The sequence below is a fragment of the Zootoca vivipara genome, chromosome 16, assembly GCF_965207765.1.
Source record: "Zootoca vivipara chromosome 16, rZooViv2.hap1.1, whole genome shotgun sequence".
NCBI classification, from domain to species: Eukaryota; Metazoa; Chordata; class Lepidosauria; order Squamata; family Lacertidae; genus Zootoca; species Zootoca vivipara.
Window position 1 is genome coordinate 12,204,113 of NC_142599.1, and position 18,940 is coordinate 12,223,052.

General features: G+C 44.3%; 1 protein-coding gene across 42 annotated transcripts in view; it reads left to right on the forward strand.

The window, feature by feature from the left end:
* The window catches only part of ARVCF (ARVCF delta catenin family member), a 552,351-nt gene that overhangs the window by 521,771 nt on the left and 11,640 nt on the right, over window positions 1-18,940 (forward strand). For all 42 annotated transcript variants that reach the window (XM_035098127.3, XM_035098131.3, XM_035098129.3 and 39 more), the window contains 4 exons: window positions 9,755-9,866; window positions 10,704-10,794; window positions 12,523-12,576; window positions 18,380-18,471. In XM_035098127.3, coding sequence (XP_034954018.1) covers window positions 9,755-9,866; window positions 10,704-10,794; window positions 12,523-12,576; window positions 18,380-18,471 — 349 coding nt within the window. The remainder of the gene's footprint in view (window positions 1-9,754; window positions 9,867-10,703; window positions 10,795-12,522; window positions 12,577-18,379; window positions 18,472-18,940) is intronic.

Below are 18,940 nucleotides of genomic sequence, written 5' to 3' on the forward strand. Positions count from 1 at the left end.
TTTTCCTCCCCAAGGCTTGTTGTCCGTCGGAGTTTTGCCCAGATAGCGAGCCTTGGCAACTCTCCCTTCTCTCGCTTAGCTATCCCGGGTGAAGACGCCCCTCTGCCATGGCGACCTTTTGTTAGGTATGACCCATGACCAGAGATTGCAAGTGCGCCCGTTCCCTTTTCCTACTTTTCATTCCTCAGGTCCGATCTGGCATTGCGTAGGCAAGCGTTCAGTAGGACCTGAGTCTAGAGAGCAAGAGGCAGGGAGATTGCTGTGGCACTATTAAATTGTGGGTGGGAATAAGAGTCCTCCTCGGAGTGTGCCCACTTTCCTAGAACGTTTTCCTAAGGAGACTTTCCAAACCCCATTTTTCCCTTAGAGAGCCCTTTAGCAAACCTTCCCAAGCCCACTTTCCTATCGGAGTCGGTCCACTTTCCTATCGGAGTCTGTCCACTTTCCTTAGACGTGCCCCACGTTCCCAAGGAGTCCCCAGAACCCCGAGAGACCCCACAGCCCCGTCGGAGACTGCCCAGGGCTAGAACTTGCGCAAGTGCCCCTTCGGAGACTGACCAGGGCAAAAATGGGTGCACCCCTGTCCAAAGAGACAACTCTGCAGGCTTCAGGGGAGAAATAAGCCCAAGGAGAGCTTACTTCCCGTCTGAACTCTGATAAACGCCTCCAATTGTATTTAAGAAATGTTTCAGGGTCTAAAAAAAAAACAAAAGGAAAAACCAAAACAAAATGCAAGCTTGCTTAAATAATTTTTATGTAAGGGCTTGATCAACCCAAAAACATGGCAAATATTAAAAAGAGTGGAAGTAGTGTGTAAAGGTTTGTTTTAAAGAGGCTGTAGAAGGGTTTTTTTTCTCTCTCCAAAAGTATAAAGAGGTGTGTGTGTGTGTACCTACCCATTTTTCAACAGAAAAGAGGGGCAGGATGGAAGAAAATAAAGAGTTGTAACTTTGAAAATGCTTGCTCAATGCTTTGAAAAAAATTTCGAAACTTGAAAATATTCACTTCATAAACTCCAGCTATAAGTGGATAAGAGATGTACTCAATGTTTAGAAATGTTGTGGGGTTGTGTTTAGATTGGCCACAACATCCATAGACTGCCTTCTTAAGTGTGCATAGTTAAAACTGCCAACTTGTTTTAAATTTCTAGTATAAAGAAACCATGTTGAACCAATCAATCTTAAACATGATAAATATGAGAATGAGGTGTGCAAATGTTGTTATTGAGAGAGGCTACAAAGGGGAGTCTTTCTCCAAGTGACTAGAGGAATATTGACTAAAGGAAAATTGAACAGCTATTCCTATAAAGGTGATTTGTTTGTCAAAAGTAGAGCTTCCATAGCCAGGAATTGTCTATCTGAGTCTAGTTTTAACTTTGATTGTGTTGGACAGAAGGGTTATTGTCGGGCTCCTGATATCAGTCTCTTAAGGAAAAAAACTCATCTGCTAAAGGGTTCTGTATAAAGTTGGTATTTTCATTCAAATCTTGTGAATCCTGTATCTTAGAGGGTTAGACTAAATGACCTCAGGGTCCCTTCTAACTTCCATTTTAGAGCTATGTGAAAGGCAATGTGTCTGATGTGGTGATGGGTTGAAATTCAGCCCAGCTCTGCTTTCTGGCAAGGAAAGATTATTGGTTTTCAGAGTTGGAACAAGAGTGTCATTGTTGTTATGGAGTGATTATATAAGTTTTTATCACTTTCTCTATTAAGGTTTAAAGTTTAAGCACATATGAAAGTCTTGAACATTTCCCAATCTTTATCCAATCTTAAGATTTGCTAAAGGCTTCTATATAACGTTGGTACTTTTAATCTTCCCCTTCCTTATTTTTCCCTTAGTACACACGTGTGCTTCCGTGATAGGGCATAGCCCGTGTTTCCTTCCCAGTCAGGCATCTGTACTCAAATGTATGTGTATCCTAAGGGCGGTGATAGTGTTGAGATCCCCATATTTCAGAAGGGGTGGACTAGATTACTCAAGCACTGAAAAGTGAGTTTAAACTCTGGTGGCTTAGTGAAATGGCCTGAATTCAGTCAAGCTTTACTCTTTGGTGGAGAAGGATGGAAAGACAGATTTTTAAAGTTTGGCATGAAGAGTTTGAGGTGCCACTTAGAAAGAGGTAGAGATGGTATATCATACATTGGAAATGAATGTCTGGTGTTTTCCCCCCCCCCACCATATTGTCAGCTATTTTTTAACTGCAAAACTCCACCCAACAGTTCAAGCACATACAAATTCATAATCAAGCAGAATGAGCCTTGACCATCCCTGTACATAAAGGCCAGAAGAATTAGTCTGGAAGATGGTGAGGCTGAGATGAGTGAGAATGTTGAATATCATTAAGTCTGCTCTGGCCATATCACCCATAGATAAGGGGGCAGAGAATTTAGTCTGCCATGGCTGTAATAAATTAATTAAAAACAAACGAAAACATTTGCAATTACGAATTCACCCCGAACCCTGTAGATAAAGGGGGCAAATCAAGATTTATTTTGCCTGGGGTATGAGATGTTTATATACCGTGTTTCCCCCTTTTTAATACGTAGTCATAAAGTAAGCCAGGGCAGCAATTTTAAACATTTGTAAAATGTAAGACATACCCCGAAAATAAGACGTACCCCCATGCCTGCCAGCTCGGGGCCTGGAACTGGCTGCTGCTGCAGCAGCAAGCGTGCGGAGCGCCCAAGCCAGCGGCTGGGCCTCTGCCGAGCCTGGCCGAGGAGCCTTACATCCCAATGCCCGGAACCGGCGGCTGCTGCAGCGCCGAGCACGCGGCATCGCCGAGCACTCGGAACGCGCGGCAGTGCTGAGCGGAGCCCCCGAACCAGCGGCCGGGCCTCTGCTGAGCCTGGCCGAGGAGCCTTACATCCCGCCGCCCGGAACCGGCGGCTGCAGCAGCGCCGAGCGGAGCCCCTGAAACAGTGGCCGGGCCTCTGCTGAGCCTGGCCGAGGAGCCTTACGGTACATCCTGCCGCCCGGAACCGGCGGCTGCTGCAGCGCCGAGCACGCGGCATCGCCCAGCACTCGGAGCGCGCAGCAGCGCCGAGCGGAGCCCCTGAAACAGCGGCCGGGCCTCTGCTGAGCCCGGCCGAGGAGCCTTCCACCCCGCCGCCTGGAAGCGGCGGCGGCTGCAGCGCCAAGCACGCAGCATCGCCGAGCGCTCGTAGCACGCGGCAGTGCTGAGCGGAGCCCTTGAACCAGCGGCCGGGCCTCTGCCGAGCCTGGCCGAGGAGCCTTCCTCCCTGCCGCCCAGAACCGCCGCTGCTGCAGCGCCAAACACGCAGCATCGCTGAGCGCGCAGCAGCGCCAGGCGGAGCGCCCTGCCATCCCGCCACCCTGAACCAGCTGCTGGAGCGCACCGAGTGCTCAGCAGCTCGGAGCACCCAGAAGCGCCCTTGCCCCTTTCTTCTTCTCTCTCTTTTTTCCCCCATACGCCCATCCTGTCAACAGCATATCCTCTGCTTTACTGGTAGGTGATAGAGATAAATGAGAGAAAAGCTACATCAGCAGAAAATAGACAGATTTCTGTCTGACCTTTATTTCCTAGGAAAGTCTTCCCACTGCAAAAGTAGACTGCAGCGTTAACTCAAATCTCATGCACATTCAAAGAACTTGCTTTCCCTCAAAGAATTCTGGGCATTATACAGAAGTTTGCTCCTCAAAAATTTACAGTTCCCAGCCAACCCTTAACAAACTATATTTTTGCATACATTGTATTGTTCTAATACATACAACAGCCTTGTCAGGTAGGACAGAGCCCAGCAGCGCCGTGTGCAGTGCCCAGCAGCACCCTGAGCCAGCGGCCTGACCCGGCCAAGGAGACCGTAAGGTAATAAAAACCATAATAAAAAAATAAGACATCCCACCAAAAATAAGCCACCCTGTGTTTTTTTGAGGAAAAAAAGTTATAAGACGGTGTCTTAAAAAAGGGGAAACACGGTAGTACAGTAAACATGGCTAATTAGTGCCATGACTTCATTAAGGAGTTTAATTTGACCAAACTTTTATTGCAGCTTTCTTGTGAAAGTATTGGGTTGGGTTGTCTGTGAAAACATTGGGTTGTCTGGATGTTGAAGTTTTATATATTTAAAGTTTAAGATTTATAAGCCTGCTTCCTAAGCAGCAAGGAACAGGAAGTAAGAGGTGTCAGAAATATCTCAGGACACAAAAGCTATAGAAATGGATTTAAACTGACCAAAATTAATTTAATTTGACCACTTTTTGTTGCTGGTTTGGTGGAAGTGTAAATTGTTGGGTTTCTGTGTAAAATCTAACCTATTCACCCTTCCCTTCCTCTATTCAAATGGTAATTTAGCCAACACCAGCAACACTTTCAAGTGGTACAATGGATTTCTGAATCATGAACTTTGTACATGCACAGAGGCTATGCCAGCTTGAAGAGAAAAATAGAGAGAAAAAGGAGGTTAAAAACAAAACAAAACAAAAACAGCAACCAAATGCTGAAGTGCCTGTGCCATGCAGGGGAAAATTTGTTTAAATTTCCTTATGTGTCTTTGACTCCAGGGGGTCACTTGAGAAAACAAAAGGGTCAAGTGTTGGACCATCATTCCAAATCTAATATGCAAAATTCTTTCCAGAGGTAAATATCTCAGCACTCCCACTTTGAGTTCATCGCTTGAGTACTTTCATCGCTTGAGTACTTTTTGTTGCTGTTTGTTTCCCCTTTCAACAGGATACTGATTGTGATTTTAGTCAAGGGCTTAGAAAAAAAACTCCAGACTATGCAAACCAAGGGTCTGCTCCCCCTTTCCAATGGGTATTCAGGAAGCACCTTCAGATACTTATCTCGCATTTGCATTTCACCCCAAGCATTAACTCCTGCATAACCTCCCCCCTTGCAAAGTTCCAACCTAACATGCAAAAATTATTCTCACAGCTTTCCCAGGAAGAACATTTCTAAAGGATATGTGAACCTTTAAGAAGACTAAACTCCAGTAACAAGTGTTTATTTTTTCCTTTCTCCCACAACAAAAAAAAAAGGGGGGGGGAGTGAAGTGATACAAACAGTAATTTCCTTTTTCCTCTTTTATTATTTCTCTTTGGCTTTGACGCTTCTCTTTAGCTTACAAATAATCTGCTTCCATTTATTAAATCAGTTTTTCCATTATGTCTATTAAATTAATCTAACCATACTTGTACAACTTTAGATTGCTACTCTTTATTTTCATTTGAGATGCTCATTATTAGAAATTGTGTGTTTTAGCATTTATTTATTTATTTTGGTTCCTCATATGTCAGTGTTTTGTTTTGTTATATTTTGGGGCATGTCCATCAGTCCATCACGTGGAATGCCAATATTAACCTGTATGGTCTTTATAATGTCTTCATATTATTTGATAATAATTTTTTTTAAATCTGAGATTTTTGTGTCAAGTCCTTCTTAAAAAAAAAAATTGCTGTTTGAGTGGTAATCTAAATATCATTTTGTTTTTATTTATGCATTTTTTCTATTTCTACTTTTTCTTCCTGTACATACGAATGTAGCATCTAAGTCATTCTTTCCTGTAAATAATAATAGTAATAATAATCCCTTTCAAACAGGATACGCGAACCTCAAAGAGAATTCAGAACCACACATGGAAAATGTTAATAACTTATCAATTGTGTCCTAATTAACAAAATTGTTGTCCTCCACAGCCAAACTAGGTGAAGTAAATTAAACAGACTGAGTAGACAATAACAGCAGTAATTAAATATGAATGATAATAATAATATTTAAATTAATAAAATGCTTAACTATGATCACATATTATTTGCAGCTTCCCAAGAAGAACTTTATAGAATATTTTCCCCTTTATTATTATTATTATTTAACTAATTATATCTTCAGGCCCCAACCCCCCTACAGGCCTATTTTCAAAAGGATGTTTTACAGGAAATCAAATGCTAATACCATCCCCTCACCACCTTACCAACCTGCCAATGCATCACAGTGGCCACAACAATTTATTCCCATAAAAGACTTGAGAAACTAAGTAATTGAATTATGAAGGGCATTTTATCTCTTAGCTATAATGTTTCAGCAAGGTTTAGAAGTGCTGTTAACTTCCTCCCAGTGACTCAAAGGCAGACAAGAAAAGCCCTTGTGCCCAAGGTTGGAAATACATGCAAAAGCAGCAAGAATTATCTCAAGTTCACCCAATTGCCTCAAGATATACAAATGGTGTAGACTTAACAATGTGAAGGTTTTATGCATTATGTGTTATTATGTAGGAATGCTGAAATGTGTCAAATGGGACGGACAAGGGGGGGGGAATGAGTTACAAGGATATTTCTTTTTTTATTTTAGACTGTGCCCTCAAGATTGTGCAACTGATATATAATTATGTTTTATGTTACGTGATATTCTGCAGAAACCTTGACCTATGTCTGACAAGTATATGTTATTTCCACAAAGGGGGGGGGGCATTTTTGTGTGTAATTGCTTTCATGTTTTATGTATAGTAAGTTATTGTATAGTGTAACATTCCTTATGCACCCAATGGTGGTATTATTCCTTATACGCCCAATGGAGGACTCATGTTTTCTAAAAGATCAGGCTATTGCATAGTCCATTGTTGAGATTTAGATCAATTTATGACCACATTTCCTTATCTCACCTGGCACTTTGTAGTGTGCCAGCCTTCTTTTTACCAAGAAGCAGTTTCAGGATTCATGAAACCAGCAGATACAAGAAGGTGTATATGCCTTGATTTACCTGGAATGATTCCTTATAGAATTAAATTGACCAATTTGGACATGTGCCCTTTTCAGAATGGTTTTTATGGGGCTGTATAAATTATAATTGGGTCAGTTCTAATTGGGCAAGTGAATCCAAGGTGCAAGTAGCTTTCTCCCTTTAAGAGTAACTGAGCAACTCCCTACTACAGTGCAAGACCAGAGCCTATAATAAAAAAATCCCATAGAAAGCCCAAGGCAAAGGCATCTCTCTCATGACATGTCCAAACCTGTGGCAGCTATGGTGAGTGCCAGGTGACATGGTCGATATGAAAGCCCTAAGGGGATTCACCAGGGATTGTTGCTGCTGTGCCATGATGGAGGTGTGAGACCAGAGGAGAGCTAGCTTTGACACCTGACAACACACAAAAAGGTAAAAACAAACAAACAAACTACGCTTTCCAGTCAATATTGGTGGATCTTCTGGTAAATGTAAAGCATAGACCACTTGTTTTTCCCATAAGTGCTAGAATACTGCTGCATACAGTGAAATGGAGAATGCGTCACTGTCGATTATATGAGGCAATGATTGGTTGTTACACAACAATATTGCCTCAGAGAGGGGACACTGTTATAAAATCATATTGGGGGGGTTGCAGGACACCATTATTAATGAACAGAGAGGGGTAACCACAGCTTGACAGCTACGGCTACCCAGAGTCCTTCGCACCACCATTTCGCCGCCACAGCTTGGCTCTCCTTCCCTCCACAGACCCGCACCCCCTCCGCAGGGATTAACATATTCAAACACCTCCTAAAATCCAACATAAACTCTGCATTTCCCCTTCGCCTAAGGACAAGCATATGCAACCCTTGCCTAGACATCTGCATTTCCCCTTCGCCTAAGGACAAGCATATGCAACCCTCGCCTAGACAATTATCACAGACAATTATCATAAACTCCACCAAGTAACGCAGCCCATTTTTATACAGCCTTACCATTTTATACAAACCTTATACAAACTTGCTATGAACTTTTACCTTCTCGTGATTATATGCTTGCTTCTTGTGATTATATGTCTGCTGGCCTTATGTGCCTTAAATGTGAGAAACCCCTTATATCCCTTGAAAGGCGTCCCTCCCTATATGCCTAAGAACCTAACCACAACCTCAGTATTACTCTTGATTAATTAGACTAGTGTTCCTCTGTATTAGAAAATAGGTTTGTTAGTATCTCTTTGTATTAGAAAACCACTGTTTTATATTTTAGAACTGTATACGTCAGGATGTATTAGAAATGTTTTCCATACTTATTTTCTGTGCAACCCTTCTCTGACCCCAAGCCCCCCTGAAACCTCCCCATCACCGTCCCATACCCAACGAAGGAAGACACGGACAATAGAAAGATTAGCTTGACAACTTTATTCAAATAAATTGCCATCCTCAACGTAGCCCACCCTTCCATGGCCTGGAGGAAAACACTGCCGGGCGGACTTCCACCCCATGGAAATCGCCAGGAACTGCCCCACCTCTGCACCCATCTTGACTGATTGCCCTTCCTGCCAAACAACAGGGAGCACCATCAACGACAGGAGAAGAGAGATTGACATCTCTCCATCTGAAAGGAAGAGTCATCTCCGCACCCCGTCGCCCTTGTCTCCCCCTCCCTCCTAGTCCAGAGATTTCCATGCATGAACAGGAGGGTATATAGGGGGACTTCACCATTTCCCGGGGTTCCTTCCTTCTTTCCAGAGGCAGGGACCCTACAGCTGTAGCTTTGCATTCTGCAATAAAGGGATCAGTTTGTTTTTCCTGACAGCATCGTGTGGTCTCTGTCATTTTCCCGGCGGAGCTGAACTTAGTGCAAATTTTGGAGCTTCCGACCCGCGTCTGTCCTTCTTAAAAGGCAACGCATTTTGGGGTACATTTTTCATAACAGTATTATCTGAAGCTTAGATCCTTAAAGCTTATTTGCAGAAGCCACGATCCTTAAAACTTATTTGCAGAAATGTTGGTCAGAAGCTGCTTTCTCCTGGCTTGCGATTCCAAGGCATGGATGCAAATATTTCTCAAACTCATCACAGGCAGAAGCGAGTCAAAAAGGGCAAAGCCACATTCCAGAGCCTTTGCAAGCAAGACAAGTGAACTGTTAAATGGGAGAAGTTATATTTATATTTAGGATTTCATGAAAATCCAGGGGTTCAGGTGGGCTAAGCTGTTTCTACCTCCTTCTTACACCTCAGTTCCATCCAATCACGTTTGAGGCATTGCTTGTCATACAGTGCGTGAGTACCCCAATTTTTTTTGCAGGCACCAGCAGTGTTGAAAGCAGGGTTGTGTGTGACCATCCTAAAAGTGCCACGAGCACAAATAATCATGCCTGAGAAATAAAAAAGATATATGTAGGAACCCTAAGATAAATGTAAAGGTAAAGGGACCCCTGACCATTAGGTCCAGTCACGAACGACTCTGGGGTTGCGGTGCTCATCTCGCTTTACTAGCCGAGGGAGCCGGTGTACAGGTCATGTGGCCAGCATGACTAAGCCGCTTCTGGCGAACCAGAGCGGTGTACAGAAATGCCGTTTACCTTCCTGCCGGAGCAGTACCTATTTATCTACTTGCACTTTGACGTGCTTTCGAACTGCTAGGTTGGCAGGAACAGAGACTGAGCAATGAGAGCTCACCCCATCGCAGGGATTCAAACCGCCGACATTCTGATCAGCAAGCCCAAGAGGCTCTGTGGTTTAACCCACAGCGCCACCCACGTCCCTTCAAATGTATCATGTCATAAACATGGCATAGCTGCCAAGTTTTCCCTTTTCTCGCGAGGAAGCCTATTCAGCATAAGGGAAAATCCCTTAAAAAAAGGGATAACTTGGCAGCTATGTAAACATGGTCATGAGAACTGGCCCTTTGTAATAGTTTCAGATTCAAGAGAACGGCTGACCGGTCCCGCCAGATGCTTACATTTGTTAATGACTTAAATTGTCAACAGGCTTCAATATCTGAATTTGACTTACAATGTTTGCTTCTTTGCCTGCCTTCTTCTCCCCACGCCCCGCCCCTCCCAAACCAGCCAGTCTTCCAGGGAAACGAAAGCAGCCTCTCACGTCCTTCAGATGACCTGGAGTTACAAAGAGCTACGGAGCATTTTGCAGAAGGAAGGCTGGAACAAATCCCATTTCCAGGTGAAGGCAACCAGAGAGGTCTGCTCAAGAGCTGTTGGAGCAAATGGGGTTGGGAAAGCGAAAAGCGAGCTTAGTGGTTGCACGAGGTTGGGAAGGGAATGCTCTATGGGTCCACATACAAGGTTTCTAACACTGAAACAATTGTTGTAAGTGCAACTATCAGCACAGGCTGGTCCAAAGGGGGCACTGCCCCACCAACTTCAGCCAGCCCTGGGAGTTACACTGCCTGTCAGCTTCCTCCCCTTAGTGTTGCCTTTCTGGAACTCGACAGGGAGGAGGATGGGGAATGAAAAGAGGATTTCTTGGCTCGGTCTGTCATTGGCTCTGCCTCCACATACCAGTTAGGCTTCCCACCTTCTGCCCCAATGGGCACCAGGAAACCTCTGACAGCCACTTTAAAACTAATTTTGGAAACACACAGCAAAATCACAAATGGCAATTGGTGAGACACAACTCCCCAGTGCCCCAGCCAGAATAGGGTGCATACATCTCTAGATGGAGTGGAGATGTTATGCTTAACTTATCAGCAGGTTTGTTGCTGCCCCTCCTGGTAAGGAACAGTGATTCACCTGTCAGGAAAGTAATAGAGCAGCATTGTCGCACCTGGAAAACCGCTTCCGTCCTCCCATCCCAGTAAGACCATAAAGCACACAAGCTGGAAAAATGAGCTCTCAGTATGCCGACTTATTGCTGACTACCGCCATACTAAAAATAGGAAGTAGGACACAGATTGGTTTTGTTGGAATGAGCGTTTCATGATAACTTTCTGAAGCGGGTTTTGCTTTCCGCTCTGTTCCCTGCAAAGCTGCTGACTCTGGCGTTTCCCTTTCTTTCCAGTCTGCGTCTGCGACTCCTAAGGGATCCAAAGGCACCTCTTGCAAGTCTGGCTATGACGACAGCACCCTGCCTCTTGTGGATAAAAGTCAAGGTCTGTGTTCATCCCAGAGGGGCCCGTCTTGAGCTGCTGCTAGCAGTCGTGTGAAAATGAGAAGATACTGGGGGTCAGGCTGGGCGCGATGCCAAACATTCATTCTAATGTGTTTATTCAGTAAATATATATTCCACTTTTCCTCCCAAGGAGCTCAGGGTGGCACAACAACCCTGCTGAGTAGGTTAGGCTGAGAGACCGGCCTCATTTAAATCAATAACATACAACTCTAAACAGTTATGGCTCCCCACAAAGAATTCTGGGAAGTTCACCTGGCGCCTTCATTATACACCTTTAGGCGCCAGGCAAAAACGTTCCTTTTTAACTAGGCCTTTGGTTTATTTTATTGACATCCTATGTATGCCATTTTAAAATGTGGTTTTGGGGTGCGGTGGGGTTATTGTGTTGCTGTTTTTATTTTGATTATGTATTTTGTGGTTTTATATTTTGATTTTGTTCTGTGAACTTCCCTGAGACCTCCGGGTTTAGGGCAGTATATGAATTCAATATTGTTATTACTCTTACTCTTATTAATATTATTATTAATTTGCCTCATGGAGCTACAATTTTCAGAGTTGTTTAATGGTCAATCCCTCACCCTAGGGAACTCTAGGAATTGTAACTCTGTGAGGAGACCCAGGGGTGGGGGAGGTCCCAAATACTCTCAGGACCTCTAACAAACTCTATGGATTTATTTGTGGAATCCATGACAGTTGAAAGAGTACAATAGTGCTTTAAATGTAAATAGTGTTGAGAATTCCTAGGAAGCCCTTGTTCTCCTCGCAGAGCTACAATTCCCAGAGTTCCCTGGGAAGAGGGATTGATTGTTAAACCGCTCTGAGGGGGGAATAGGCATCTCCTAACAAACTACAGCTCCCAGGATTCTTTGGGAGAAGGCATGGCTATTTAAAGTGGTATTATGGTGCTGCCTCGCCAGAGTGGTGCATGCTCTGGCTATCTCCCGCTTGGACTACTGCAATGCGCTCTACGTGGGGCTACCTTTCAAGGTGACCCAGAAACTACAACTAATCCAGAATGCTAGACTGGTGACCGGGAGTGGCCGCCAGGACCATATAACACCGGTCCTGAAACACCTACGTTGGCTCCCAGTACACTTCAGAGCACAATTCAAAGTGTTGGTGCTGAACTTTAAAGCCTAAATGGCCTTGGCCCAGTATACCTGAAGGAACATCTCTACCCCCATCGTTCAGTTCGGACACTGAGGTCCAGCGCTGAGGGCCTTCTGGTGGTTCCCTCCCTGCGAGAAGTGAGGTTACAGGGAACAAGGGAGAGGGCCTTCTTGGTAGTGGCACCCGCCCTGTGGAACGTCCTCCCATCAGATGTCAAGGAAATGAACTACAATCTGACTTTTAGAAGACATCTGAAGGCAGCCCTGTTTAGGGAAGTTTTTAATGTTTGATGTTTTATCACTTTTTTTAATTTATTAATATTCTGTTGGGAGCCGCCCAGAGTGGCTGGGGAAACCAGATGGACGGGGAATAATAATAAATTATTATTATTGGATGGGGTATAAATAATAAGTTGTTGTTGTTGTTGTTGCTATTGTTACTTTAAGTGGGTTGGAAGTCACCAGCCTGTAAACATTGGCTTTTAGCACACGCTCCCTCCACTCAGAAAACTCTTGCCTCCTTCCATCTCCCTGTGGATTGTGAGGCCTGATCCGCCTCTCCAACAGACCAACCTAGTTTCTATTCTTCTCTCCCGTAGATAACGAGAAGACTGGAAGCCGGGATATGATTCCTATGGATGAACTCGGGCCAGGTAAACGCATTTATGGATCAGTCACTTCTGCCTTTCTCCCATAGCAAAGCCTTTCCCTCACATGGGAGTTCAGCTTCTCAAGAACAAGTGCTTTCAAACGTCTGAACTTGACGTTTAGAGCTGTTTTTTTTCTCTTTCCAAAATATCAATAGTATTTTTAAGTGTGCGTGTTTGTAAAAATGTAAAGAGGCAGGTAGAAATATAGATTCTTGTTCTTCTTTGGCTACACTTTCCATTTTTAAGTTCGGAATAGAGTGGTTGCTTTGGAAGATGGTCATAAGGCACAACATGACCAGTCCAAATACCCGTCAGTGCGCGGGTGTGGATTCTAAGGATACACTATTGGTTAAAACTTCTTCTTTTTTCCGGTCGGGTTGGCACCTCTAACATTGCTAGATACCTATTATTCCAATTGGAAAGACACTTTGTATGAAAAGTTAAGAAGTTTGGGGTTTTCTCTGCAGACCTTGATAGCGGCAGGATATGAGAGAGAGCTAGAAACCAAGTGCGCCAACGTATCTGGGACGTGGAGCTGCAATGTCACATGGGCAAAAGGGACAAACATGCTGCAATGAGAGATTATGGGAGAGGGTTCTCTCCTGCAAATTTTCTGACTAAATTACAAATATCCAAGTACGGATATTCCTCCACCATGGCCAAATTTAATGTGCTCCCCTCTGCCCTGTTGCAAGGCAGGTATGAGGGTAAACCGTATGAGACACGTGGCTCATCGGAAGTAGAAACAAATTTACATGTATTGTTATACTGCAGTTTCTACGAGGATTTACGTTTGACCTTTATTACCCCACCTGTACAAAAGCTTAAGAACGAACCAGAATCCCAACGCCTGAGAGCCTTGGTAGAAGATAAGGACCCCGAAATAAGACCAATGTTGCTAAATTATGTGTATCTGCTATTAGACGTAGGAAACAAGAGCTTCTCAATGGCAATTTGCAGGGGAATGCTAACACTTAACTTCATTTATGTTTTTTTAACTTTAAAGCGTTGTTGTTTTATCTCCATTGAAATTGTCCCCTGTATCTTTCTATGTTATACGCTGCTGACTCGTTGCATGAGTCGAATTGGTCTGTGACCATTTAATAAAATTTGATTTGATTTGAACATGACCAGTCCAAGGAAGTTGATGTTGAAGAATCATTGCTTCAACACTGGTGATCTTTGCTTCTTCCAGTACACTGATATATTTAGGTGTGGGCAGCTCAGTCTAATTTTATGTGGCCCTCAAGATAGGGACGGGTGAACCTGACAATCATGGTTTCTCTCAGTTTCTCAGTTTACTAATCTTAGGTTCAGTTCCCCACATTTCCAACATCAGTTTGTGTTTTTGTTTTCTTTACAGAGAGTCAGCACTTCAATGTGAAGTTCTAGTGATATGCAAATTACTGCATGCATTTTTGTCTCATATACATATTTTTCTGCAAGCAGTTTTCCATAAGATACTGCTGGTTTTTTGTATGTAGTTTTCACTAATGTATGCAATTTTGGTTACAGGTAGGTAGCCGTGTTGGTCTGGGTCGAAGTAAAATGAAAAAATTCCTTCAGTAGCATCTTAAAGACCAACTAAGTTTTTATTTTGGTATGAGCTTTCGTGTGCATGCACACTTCTTCAGATACAGTGAAATAGATACAGTATGCAATTTTGTACGCACTTTACCTAGTGTATGAATTACTTGGTTGGAGAACTGCATGGCAAAATTCGGAGAAGCATGCATTTCAAAGGAGGGCTGCGTTTCAGTTTGCATATTGTTTCAGGAAGTGCAAATTAGGTAGATTTCCCTTTCAGTGCAACTGAATTTGAACTGAATACAATTTCTCCTCCATCCTTACCCTTGGTCTAACTTCAGAAATGGCCTGGAAGCATACTGTCCTTCCCTTAGCTGCCCACTGGGCTTGGGAAGAAGAGTGAGACGAAGGGCTGACAGAAAAGGTGTGTGAAAGAAATGGGGACGGTGGTGTCAGAAAGAGAAAGAGGAGTTAGGGTGGCAGAAGGAGAAGGGAGAAGATTTTGGGTACCACCACTTTGGGCTCTGGCTCCACTCACCGCTGGCATCAGCCCCACCCAAAATTGGCAAGTGAAAACGGCCCTCCACAGGAAAAATGAAACATCTACTTGTCAGTAAAGCATGATTATTTAATTGCATTTTCTGGTAATCTGCTCTTATGGTCTCTTGCTCCAGCTTGTGGAGAATCAGAAGTTTGAAAGATCCAAATGGTACAGAATCATTCTAGAGCAGGGGTAGGCAACCTAAGACCCGGGGGCTGGATGTGGCCTATCTGTCTGTCCAGGGCAGCTGTCTATCAGCTCCATCTGGTACGCAGGCTGAGACCCCACCTCCCCGCAGACTGTCTAGCCAGAGCTCTAGTTATCTCCCGCTTGGACTACTGCAATGCGCTCTACGTGGGGCTACCTTTGAAGGTGACTCGGAAACTACAACTAATCCAGAATGCGGCAGCTAGACTGGTGACTGGGAGTGGCCGCCGAGACCACATAACACCGGTCTTGAAAGATCTACATTGGCTCCCAGTACGTTTCCGAGCACAATTCAAAGTGTTGGTGCTGACCTTTAAAGCCCTAAATGGCCTCGGTCCAGTATACCTGAAGGAGTGTCTCCACCTCCATCATTCTGCCCGGACACTGAGGTCCAACACTGAGGGCCTTCTGGCGGTTCCCTCATTGCGAGAAGTGAGGTTACAGGGAACCAGACAGAGGGCCTTTTCGGTAGTGGCGCCCGTCCTGTGGAACGCCCTCCCAGCAGATGTCAAGGCAATAAGTAACTATTTTACTTTTAGAAGACAACTGAATGTGGCCCTGTTTAGGGAGGCTTTTAATGTTTAATAGATTACTGTGTTTTATTTTTCTGTTGGAAGCCGCCCAGAGTGGCTGGGGAAACCCAGCCAGATGGGCGGGGTATAAATAATAAATTTATTATTATTATTATTATTATTATTATTATTATTATTATTATTATTATTATTATCGCCTTCTAAATCCGGCCCGCAGACGGTCCGGGAATCAATGTGTTTTTACATGAGTAGAATGTGTCCTTTTATTTAAAATGCATCTCTGGATTATTTGTGGGGCCTGCCTGGTGTTTTTACATGAGTAGAATGTGTGCTTTTATTTAAAATGCAACTCTGGGTTATTGGTGAGGCATAGGAATTCGTTCATCCCCCCCCTAAATATTGTCCGGCCCCCCCACAAGGTCTGAGGGGCGGTGGACCAGCCCACGGCTGAAAAGGTTGCTGACCCCTGTTCTAGAGGCATTTTGGGAATCGCTGGGGTGGGGGCATTGAGAAGGAAACAGGCTTGTACAGGAATCCTACAAAAAAATAAATAGATGAAACAGATGAGTTATGGGGCAATTGTGGGGACTGCTTTCACGTGTAATTCAGAGGTGTTTTTTAATAATAATAATAATAATAATAATAATAATAATAATAATAATATATTAATAAACAAAATAAGCCAAAGAAAAAGAGCATAAAGAAAAATACTTTTACAGCAGGTTTAAAGCAGCATATGGTTAGATGTCATCACTGAGTAGTTTGCAGATTTTGGTTAACTGGTTAAGCTCCCTGAATTAGTTCATTCCAAACAATGTTCATTCCAAATGATGGTTTACTGCAGATAATGCTAAGCTAAAGGGTATGACTCCATTTACAGCTGGTTCCTATATTTTCAGTCTGCGCTGATAAAAATCCAACATCTAAGAGTTTCGGATTTGCATCTGGAATAAAAAGCACTTAAAAATAAATAAATAAATAAATGTTAGATCCAGCTTTCTCATCTATGAGAAGGAACGTTGCGTGGGTTTTTAAAAACCAAGTACAACTCCTCTTGAAACCTAAAACTGTAACAACAGGAAGAAAAAAAATTCTGTTGTGTTGCTTTTCATATCCCTCACTTCAAACCTTCCAGCCAGCATGAATAAGATGTCAATATGTTCCTTGCTTAAGGGAAAACTCTGATATACATCCTCTCGGTGGGAAGAGATTCACTTCAAATGAGAGCGCGCTGCAGGGTGACCATGTATTAACCAGCCTTAGCAGCGAAAAGCTGAGGATCAAAAGCTACTTTGTTGGAACACCTTAGTTATGTATTAATCTAGATAACAATGTACCCAAAGTAAAAAGGGTTTTCCATCGATCGTTGTGTATTGTGAATTTAAGAAAGACTTACGGGGGTGTAGAGGGAAACTGGGTCTCACATGCAGGCAACGGCAGATGGTAGGATTAAGAACGCCATCGTAGGACTATTAGATGAGGCTGGTGGACCAAGCTAATGGCCCGTCCAGTCCAGCATCCCATTCTCACAGTGGCCAACCAGATGCCTATGGAGAAGCCTGCAAGCTGGGCATGAGGGCAACAGCACTCTGCCTGTCTGCAGTTCTCGACAACTGGTATCCAGAAGCACTATGCCTCTGACAGTGAAGAGGGTACATAGCCTACATTGACAGCCTTGTCCTCCATGAAATTGTCTAATCTTCTTCTAAAGCCATGCATGTTGGTGGCAACCACTGCCTCGAGCTCGAGGTGGGATATGTGGTTTTCCAGAGGAGCAGCCTGCACTCCCTCCTCATCTACATCTTCCTTAGGGTCATAGCTGCCAAGTCTCCCGTATTCCCCGGGAAACCCCCGTTTTTCCAGCTGTTCCCAGCTGGAAAAAACGGAATTTTTTTGTTTTTCCCCGGTTTATTCTGGCGCGGCGGCCATTTTGGAACTGGGCGGAGCATGCTCAGAAGCGACTTTTGATGCAGCTCTGCCCAGTTCCAAAATGGCTGCAGTGCGACTTCTGGCGTGGCGGCCATTTTGGAACTGGGCAGAGCTGCATCAAAAGTCGCTTCTGAGCATGCTCTGCCCAGTTCCAAAATGGCGGCAGCGCTACTTCCGGTCTGCTACTTCCGGTCCGATCCCTTATTTCTCCGACAGGAACTTGGCAGGTGTGCTTAGGGTAGTGTGTGGGGTTGTGACAGGTATTTGCGAAGGTGGTCCTTCAGGGGAGGGGCTAGAGATCCGTTTCCTAGGAGGTCTTCACCTCTGAAAGTTAGGGGTGTCTGAAGCAGGGCTGCCAGTGGACATCCGAATAGCCTGGCAGGTTTGTGGGGCAATAGGGAATCCTCCATTATGCCCAAGTGCTCAGATACCATAAGAGCATAAGGATGACCATTGCTACCCTTTGAAAAGACCTTACAGGTGCTCACCTGACATCATGGGCCCAAAGGGTGTGGCAGCACTTTTAAATGATAAACTTGCACATAAATTAAGAATAGCAGGAGGAACCAGACGGAGACACATTCGTGGGATAATGATGGAATTCTAGTTCGTTTGTGAATAATCTAGATAACAAAAGACAGGTCCTTAAGGTCCACCCATAATATACAGGCATTATAATATTTTAGTTTCATTGGATATTGTTGTTGTTGTTGTTGTTTAGTCGTTTAGTCATGTCCAACTTCTCCAGGGAGAAGATTTTCTTTTCAGCTAAGGCAAAGTACCAAGTCGATTCATTATGGGTTTTATGTTTTTATTCTATAATTTTGCTGCATCGTTTGGGACAATTTGTTCTAATGTATCCAGATTTTTTAAAAAAAGAAAAGAAAAATACCTACAGATGCTAGCAGTGGAACGACGTCTGTGTGTGTGTGTGTGTGTGTGACCATGTGTGCTAGTTTTGGGATGGGGTGAAGGTTTGTATCCACTGTGATGCTGTTTTTGAAACAGTGGAACGGGCACCCATTGATGCCGCAGCTTCCTTTATGGCCTTCCTGTCATTCCTCTGCAGATGGCTACTCAACCATCGATCACCGGGAGAAAGAGCGAAAATACAAAGCCAACGACAACATGGGAGACGCGTCGGAGAAAGAACCACTAAAAGTAAGCTATGTTCTTCCGAGTTGCACATCAAGCATTTGCAATGTCCCGTCCCGTCCTTAGCTGCCAAGTACCCCATTTTTCGCGGGAAACCCCCAGATTTTAATCCGTTTCCCGCTGTTCTCCCGAATGGAGAAAAATCCCGGACATCCCCCTGATTTCCTACCTGCCAGGGAGCCTCCATTTTGGGTGCTGCTCTGCCCATGTGTGGGCACTGGAAATAGGGCAGAGCGGCACCAGAAGTCGCTTCTACGCATGCCCAGCGGCCACCACCAAGATGGCCACCGCCATGCGGCCACCACCAAGATGGCCGCCGGGCATACGTAGAAGCAACTTTCGGTGCCACTCTGCCCTATTTCCGGTGCCCACACATGGGCAGAGCAGCCCCGGAAGTTGCTTCTATGCAACTTCAGGTGCCGCACTGCTGCTGATCCCACAATTTTCAGCGGGAGACTTGGCCGGTATGGTCCCG